Raw genomic sequence first — 8,790 nt, 5'->3', positions numbered from 1 at the left:
TTGCCGTTTGTGAGTGTCGGCGCCGAGAGAGAGGATCGCGGAAGGCCACGTTCGTGTCGGTACGAGAGAAGAAGAGCAGCGATGTCGGTGAAGCTTCGAACGAGATCCGCCCAGCCGGCTTCGAGTGTTCAGCTTCGTCCCTCGGGATCGACCAGCCTGTAAAAACGTTGAATGATCGTTGTTCGACAAAGAGGATCGAAAAGAAAGGGAGGGTCGTGGTACTGCCTTTTCGTAGCGGAGTAGAAAACCAAGTAGAAGAGATATTTTGGTAAATAGTATCTAAGGTAATTGGTGGAACGGTATCACGGCGCGAGACTCGACTAGTTAAATGGTCGCATTTGGCGCACAATTTCCGCTTTTGTCGCGCGTGCCGTGTACCGTGTTCGTCGTTTGCTCGAGAAAATCGTCGACTATTTGCGAGTAAGAAGCTGGAGAATCGCGAACGTTCTTTGGTCGAATTTAACCACGATTAAGCGACTCGTGGTGAAAGTGAAGTGTCTCGGTCTTAATGACATGGCCTTCATGATGAAGAAGAAGAAGTACAAATTCTCGGTGGAGGTGAACCTGGAGGAGCTGACCGCGGTGCCATTCGTGAACGCAGTGCTGTTCGCTAAGCTCAGACTTCTCGACGGTGGATCTTTCGTCGATCATTCGACTAGGTAAGCGATCTCCAACATTTCCTCTCGTTGTCTCGTTTCTACGTTCGCGATCGTTTCTCGCGAGTACGAAAAATCCTCTTGGTATTCACGCGAGACGCTACTGTCGCGTTAGTCGACGATAATCACGATCGATTCGTTTCGATCCACCAACGTGCGTACACGCTCGAGCGACCGAGTGTCATAGTTGGAAGTACGAACGGCGATCGTGTCTGGTCCAACGGACGGTGAATTTTTTAATTCGCGATACAATAACGATCGCGTGTCTATGCAGCTCGTTAAAATTACTTTTTCAACCAAGTCCAGAGAGTAATTACTCCGTAGGAGGCGGTTGTTTCGTGCGAGAACGAAAGTTGTTCCAAAGCGTTTCGTCTGATCTTCGCTTAATCTTTTTTTGAAAGCTCGTTTACGTGCTCAACGACCACAAGCATAATTCGGTTCTCGAAAAAAAAAAAAAAACCACTTTTGCCGCGTGTTCTTTTTTCTCATTTTTCCATACGGTAACTTCGTTATATCAGAGAGCGTAGACGGTTGAAATTTAACGAGCGAACAAACAATTATCGCGAAATAACCGGTGTGCCGGTTGAACGAACGTTCGCTACCGTGCACCGCTGAACAACGCGTTTTACGACGCGTCGAATGACACGCTTACGTTTGCCACGAAGAAGCTCGCGTACGTCTATTAAATTATTTAGTTTCCGTACTTGAAAGGACAGCCACGAAAGCGTGACGGAAACTCGTTTAAACCGTATCGGCCGTGAACGAAACACGTCCCGTGGACGCGAATTGGTAGCTCTCTCGAGCGAAGCGTGGATCGTCCGAAACTCGGTAACAAGGTTGCACGCGTGTTCCGATTCTTTTTTATTCTTAATTACCAGTAACGTTGACACTTTATCGAGTAAACGTGGAATACGAAGAAGCTGACCTAGCGCCGCAAAGTCTCCGTATACCTTGGCATTTCGCCATTTTACCAACTTGGATATGATTAACGAGCTCCAACGTAGAACGTACAATACGTACTTTGCTTCGTTAATAATAGAGGGGATACGTACGTACGTGGTAAGAAGTTTTAGCGAGTATCGAACGAGCGATTTTCTGGATCCGCTTCGATTCTCTACTTCCTAGCAAGGCGAAAAATAGTACGGTGTTTACGATGTAGTCGCTTTTAAATAGCTGACAGTTGCGTGTGTCGACCATACGTTTCGCCCACGCCCGCCAACTCTAAATTCGTCCTGGAATTTCTCTAGCGTTCTCGGAACTCGCCCGGGATTTCCGAATCGACTAATCAAATTTCTCCGACGATTGTCACCGCGATAGACCTTGAACGAGCGAAAAATTCGATGGTGCTCTTCCACGAAGAAACCTTTTGTAGTTGATCCACAGCTGGCTTTTCTTGTCTCCCCGTTCCATGAAACGTGCCTCGACTGCCCCAAGTACCTACGCGCTCTGCGTTCTACTTTTGCTTCGCAGAATCCAGAGTTTCAAGGGAATCTTGCCATTTCGTTTGCACGAACTTCTGCTACTTCCATCGAACGTAATAAATTTCGTAGCAGCGTAGGATGGATCGCGATCGATCGACTTCGAAGAAGCTCGTAGAAGCGTCGATAAATTTTCGTGGAAGAACCGTAGCCGTAGCTAGCTACGCGTTGGCATCTGATCAGGTGTTACAAAGCAACAGTTGGCTGATAGCGGTACCACTACTCGACGATTGTTTTCTTCGCGGCTGTCTAACAATAGATCGTTTTCTAACGTGGAACGTTAGTTCGGGTAATTCGATTATTAACCAACACGAAGAGGAGAAAGAGAAGAATCGCGCGCTGGTTAATCTATCTCGCGCGATATTTTTTAATTTAACAAAAAGAAGAAGCAAACTCGGGGCGAAAACTGAACAGAATCGCCAGAGCGATGTAACGTAGTTGGGCGCAACTGGCAACCCGAAGGAACGTTCTCCGGGTCGTGTCGCGACGGTATATCGATATCTTCGCTTCGCAGACACGATTCGATCGTGTTCTACCTTCCGTCCATTGTCGGTCGACATCCAGCTGCGATATTTCACCGAGCCCCGGAGTGCTCGGTATTTACATCGAGTGCGCGTTATGCACGACATCGTGTATTCTCTTGGGAATAGAACGTTCCCGCACGTGTGCAAGATGCACGCGACATAAATTCCAGCAACCGTACCGGTTCGTAAACCATATTTCGTCGGTAGCCGCAGTCTGCCGGACGCGGACGCGTGTCTCGTTTAAACCAGCGCGGACGTTTGACGGCAAAGGATCGATTTTCCCTTCTTTTTTCTCTTCTCTTTACGCGTATCTGGTTTATTTAGCTTCCGTAAAACATCCTGTCGTCGTACGATGTACAACGTAACACGGTAGACGCGGTAGTAAATTTGTTAGCGGATCATTTCGAAACGAACAAGTTGAAACGAAGGGAATTCCTTATTACCCTCGACGACGTGTTTACCGCGACTTTTGGCGCTCGCTTTCAGAGACGCGTTGCAACTTGCTTAAAACTTTAAACGAGAAAAGTAAATCAGACATGTACGTGTTTTGCTCTGCGAATCGTTCGCTCCTAAACGCCGAGAAACGCATAGAACGAGGTTTTCCATAGCAGAGAGACAACTCGAACTTGATTCGAGCGAATCAAGACTGTACGAAGAAGAAATTAGCACAGTCTGCGGAGAAGAATACGTTAACAACTCCTGTTCCGGATTAATCTATAATCCCTGGACACAGGGTTAAATCAACGCGAATTGTCATTTCGCGGCTATGAAATCAGCGATGAAAATGAGTCACGTACAGAGTATATTGTTCACCGTTGCAACTTTTCAGTCCCTCTGTCTTCCCCTTCGTCCCTTGCTCGTGACGCCTTTGAAAATACCGGAAGCTGGCTGGATCGGTGCCAGAACGGTCTCTACCTCTCTGGCGAACGACCCGATCGTTTTATTATCTCGCGATCGGTGTTCGTTCGCATAGTTTTCTCATTTTTTCGCCATATAAACCTACCGCAGCTTGGGCAATTTTTCGCGAAACGAGCCGACTTTGGCATTTTCCGTGGCGACGCGCATTTTCCGTGGCGACGCGCATTTTCCTCGATCCCAGCCGATGTTGCAACGATCAACGATTAATTAAACCAGCACGGTTTTAGTCTCTTTTCCGATTGACAAGTTTAATCGCGGCAATCGGCGATAGCTGGGCTCGTAATTAACCGCTTGCTCGCCGCTGCTCCCAGAAGCGTGCAGCCTCGAGGCGATCTCGATCGATTCGCTCGACTTTCCACCGAGTTTTCCCGAAAGTATCAGAGAAGGAAAGGAAAGGAGGGGGATCTCGGAACGTTCTCGCGAGAACGCGTCGCGATGCGGATTTTCTAGGGAAACAGAAGCAACGGTATTGCGGAGAAGCGGAATTTCCGGCGATCTTTCGTTGATCGATCGCGTCTAAGTTCTTTCCAGCGACGAACGTAAATTAATCGTCACGCCTTAACGGAATTGTTGAATATCAACGAGATACATCGCGTGTCTTCTCTCCTAGCATTTTTGGTTTCCTCGATGGAAATTCCTCGAGAAAATCCTGTTACCTCGATGTCTCAATATGTGGAAGATCTGCAGTTTATTCGGAATGAATGCTATTTCGCACGGCTGATAACGAGATCGTGATCTAATTGTATACGAGTTTCTTGTCCATTCTTTGATCTCTCTACGGAAAATGATGCAAAGTAGGCTAGGGAATTCGTGTTTTTCAGTACTCTCTAGCGTTCGTGAAAAGACAGCGTATCCGCGAAGAAGTCATTACAGGAGAAACATTACTCCTTTGGATCTATGTCAGTGAGAACGATTTAAGTTTCTAAGAGATTTCTCTCCGCGTTCCTGCCGTGTGTAACCCTCTCGATTTCAGCCGGTGACGAATCCTTGGCTACCGTCCATGTTATTACATCTCGCGAACTAACGAAAATTAGCGCTGGAAACGCTTTCGATTCTCGATTTTACACTATCTTGCAAACCGAATCTCTCGAATATCCGAATCGTTCGTTTCCAACAACGCTGTCGCTTCAAAAACAAAATTTCGTGCTTATACTTCCTAAACGCAATTTCAAACATTATAAATTACCGGCCAAGATACCCGAAATTTTTAAAAATTTCGACATGGACCAGGTTTTCGACAATTTTGTTTTCCACTTGACCAAGACGAGATAGTTAAAGGAAACTCGAACTGGCCGAAGCGAGCGTAAGAGATAGGGTAATCGCCGAATCGAGGGGAACAGCGTTACAGCGAGCGACTGGCAAGGCCGATGCGATTCATCGTCGGAGGGAGCGGTGCGCGTAATCAGATCGAGATAAGCGATTTCGATTTAACGTCAGAGACGGTCGGCTGATTTCTCGGCAACGAGGTCTACCTTGAACCATGACCTTCCTCGGAATCGGCCGCTGAGCGCCGAATAAAGGTCTGGAAATAGAGCGTCCACTACGATCGGGCAACGAGATTAGGGACGAAAACGCGATGGAAAGCGGAATACGGCATGAATTTTCCGGTTTCGAATGCGTCGAAGACCTATTCGCTTTAAAGTTTAGCAAAATATCCGCTTTAAGAGATCGGAAGCGCCTCGAAACGTCTCGCATACGATATCGTAGAGTTTTTCTCGCAAATTTTTCGACGGTACCGATCGATGGTCGGTGGATGAAACGACTGGATAAACAACGTGACTCGAAAGCCGCGCGAAAGAAAAGCGACAGTGGGAAACGTCGAAAGAGAAACGCGATTCTCTCGCCACCGATAGCGTTAGAAAGTACGGCGATTCGTTCTCGTCCTGATTCGCGAGGCGCGAAAATTGAAAGAGAAAAGTTTGGTCGGTCGATGGGCGAGGAGGGAAGGAATCGGGGAACGTGCGAACCAGTAGTTGATCGTGTCGCGGAGAGGCAGAGCAAGGGAGGTGGAAAGAGACGGAGATGAAACGAGCGGAGGTAGTTGACTAGAGAGAAGGAGAAGATACACGAGGGCACGACGATAATGGACAATGTCCTGTCGTCCGGTGTGTCCCGGGCATGGAAACGAGTGACCATCGTTGGAGGACCTGACACCGCCTCAATGTGTCGTGATGAGGAAACACCCGATTACAACGCTCCGACCGAGGCACGGAATATTTCTGCGTGTATCCACGGGAACGATTATGTCGATACTCGTCGCGCCATTGGCTCGTATAACCATGCACATATTTGCCGAGAAGGGGGTAGAGCAGCACGAGCCATAGGGTCGCAGATATCGAGGGATTCAACGTGTCACGAGAAGCTTACCCTGATTTTTATCGACTCGAGGGGTCACGTTATAGAAGTGTCTTCGAAAGTGTTCCGCCGCTTTAATCGGTCTCACGTACTAACAGTTCGCAAACGCCGATCACCGTTTACATTTAGGATCGTCGTATCCGATCGACGACTCGCGAGGGTTGAAATTCCAAAAGAGTTCGCAAGCGGTTGCTTCCTGTTAACAGTCTTCCGGTTACGATACATCTTTTTGTCAGCGATGAAAATCTAAAACGATAGATATCGTGCAACGAAATGAAACTTTGCGAGTTTGCTTCGGCTTCTGATTGTCGAATAGGAATACGAATAAACTGCGTTTGATGTATCTCGGTTCGACGACGAACTTGCACGAATAGCTGTTAAAGCTGCGCGCGGCGTAACACCAGTTAAACCAGTTTGAAAGTCAGGCAAAAATTACAGCGACTCTTGGTCGAAACTCTGGCCAGGATGGGCCAGCTCTTGGAACGCTCGCGTTCTTGCTCGCGACATAAATTTCGAATACGAGGCGCGTGCAACCGACAACGCGGCATTAAGCGGAAAAAGCAGCCGGCGGCCAGGCTATTATTTCGTATTTCCTGGATCGTCAGAGGCACTCTTTCACGATGCGTGTTATCGCGCGGTCGTTAGTCGAAATACATATAACCAAAAACTGTTTCGAATTACGTAACCGGAAAGGTAAAGTGCCTCGCGCATATTCATACGTCGAAGCACGGCGTAAAATCGATTATTATGCGGCTACTACGCGTTCAGTATAAAACGCAGAGGAATCAACGTGTCGTGCTGCTCGGGTGACCGGTTGTCTAAAAACAAAAAAAAAAAAAAAAAAAAAAAAAGAGAAATAGCGGTTGTATGACAAGCAGGTCGGTGAAATTTTGTGCATCTGCACGCTTAGCGTGCTCGCTGGAATGGCACGCGAATCTATTTCAGTGCCACGAATGGAAGTGGAATCTGCATCGTTGAAATTCGTAACGGTGAAATCGAGATTAATCTATAATATTATGCGAAAAAAGTGCTGCCGACTTTTTCACCTTTAAACGCCGGCATAATTTTCGCTTTAATTTACATCGCAACAACCGCTCCTTCCTTTCTTCCGATATTTGCTAACTTGTAGCTCCGTTGCGAAACAGACGCGTGATCGTCGTATCCGCGTTTCGATCGTCTCAACTTGTTGTTGTTATTATTATCGACAAATTCCATCTCTTTGTCGAGCACGTAGTTACTTTCTGAAATATGAGTGGAATTGTCACGGTGGTTCGGTTCATCCTGGAATTATCTAATATGTCGTGACACGATCGTGGCCGAGGAACTAATCGTAACGATCGTAACACTCGACGGTGGTAACTATCGGTGACACTGTCCTCAGGAAATCACGTGCCTCTTGTACGGATCGAGCGTCACAACCAGAAGAGGAGCCGTTTCGCGTGGGTGGTCCGTTCGATCGTTTGAAATTCCGCGATGCTCGCGTCTGCGCCAACGACCGTCCACCAGCCGCTTTCCTATCTTTCCCCCTTCTCCTTTCTCTGCTGTCTTCCTCTTCATTCACCTTTTCCACGGAGGCTTCTCTCGTTTCGGCAAGAGGGGAAAAAAAAAGGTGTGGGTGGGACACGTTAGCCTACATTTCGCGTTGCTTCACCGAACTAGAAGAATGACGCGAGATCCGAAACGGTCGGGAACTTTGTATTCGGTGGCCGAGTTGGCAGGAGATTTCATCGAGGTGGACCTCGATCGATCCGTTCGCCCCGAAGAACGACTCCGAGCCAGAGAGAAGAACCGTTGTCCCAAACCGGCTTCACTCTTTTTTGCATCGTTTTTCCTGGTCTCGCGTAACGCGTTACGCACGCTTCCAACTCGGGCACGCGAGGCAGACGACTGGTATCACGTCCGTGAATTTTTCCAACGCGACGAGAAAGTCCGCGAAATGGTCGGGAAAATGAACGTAGGTAATCGTAGATTACGAGGAAGTTCCAGTTATTTCGAAAAATGGAAAAAAGCTAGTTGGACGCTCGGTCGTTTCGCTCGTACGAAAATATTCAACGTCCTCGAATTACATAGGTACGCGAAACCGGATTTTTCTCGAGTTTTGATCTTCTTTGTTTCCCTTCCTTTTTCCTTCTCTTTGTTTATTCGACCGTTCGCGGAGAGACGCGATCGCGACGAAGCGCATCAACGGAAGTCGTGTAAATTCCCGTTACGATTAGACAATCGACGCCACGAACCGATCGATCTCCTATTTCGATTAGGACAATAGAGGTGGTTTTAACGAGTAGAATGCTTGATTAACGGTTCAAAGATAGTATATATTTCCAACAACTTTGTAGAAAAGATAGTTAGGCTGATGCGTAAGGTATAAGTTAAGTAGGTAACCGGTCGAAGGGTGGAAACCAGGTAAAGAGACGAATCAGTGAAGTTCGGTGACGATGCTGTTGCAAAGGAAAACTCTTGCTCGGTGGTGATCGACCATTCGTCGCTTGCGGATGGAATCCCGGAAAACGTACCTTTCCCCAATTTTTACCTGATGGAACAATAGTCATAAGGAACCTTTAGACTCGAAGATGTTAGCAGTAAATCGAAAAGCTCCGTTTTACGACGGTTCCTTAGGATCATTGCGATCCGCTTAATTCTATGTGCACAGCTAGTGGTCGCCTCGACCGTAGAGAGCCACCGGACGTAAGGTTCTTCTTCTTTCTTTCTTTATAGCAGAGAATCTTTTGTCTCAGAATATTTAACACTCGTTAAACATCTCGTCGTTTAAAATGCATTTCTCCTGCGAATATTTCTCACAGAATTATTCTGCCACGTTTATCTTTTGCCACTATAACAATTAACGTACACGTTGGACGC

General features: G+C 47.3%; 1 protein-coding gene across 4 annotated transcripts in view; it reads left to right on the top strand.

The window, feature by feature from the left end:
• The first annotated feature begins 323 nt into the window (after nt 1–323).
• LOC139998423 (early estrogen-induced gene 1 protein) overlaps nt 324–8,790 on the top strand; it is a 45,083-nt gene continuing 36,616 nt past the window's right edge. For 3 of the 4 annotated variants that reach the window (XM_072022936.1, XM_072022935.1, XM_072022933.1), the window contains exon 1: nt 324–659. In XM_072022936.1, the coding sequence (XP_071879037.1) occupies nt 514–659 (146 nt within the window). In that variant the 5' untranslated portion in view covers nt 324–513. The remainder of the gene's footprint in view (nt 660–8,790) is intronic. The other variant, XM_072022934.1, reaches the window with a different exon arrangement.

Source organism: Bombus fervidus, chromosome 3 (genome assembly GCF_041682495.2).
Source record: "Bombus fervidus isolate BK054 chromosome 3, iyBomFerv1, whole genome shotgun sequence".
NCBI classification, from domain to species: Eukaryota; Metazoa; Arthropoda; class Insecta; order Hymenoptera; family Apidae; genus Bombus; species Bombus fervidus.
This window is presented reverse-complemented; position numbering and strand designations above follow the sequence as displayed.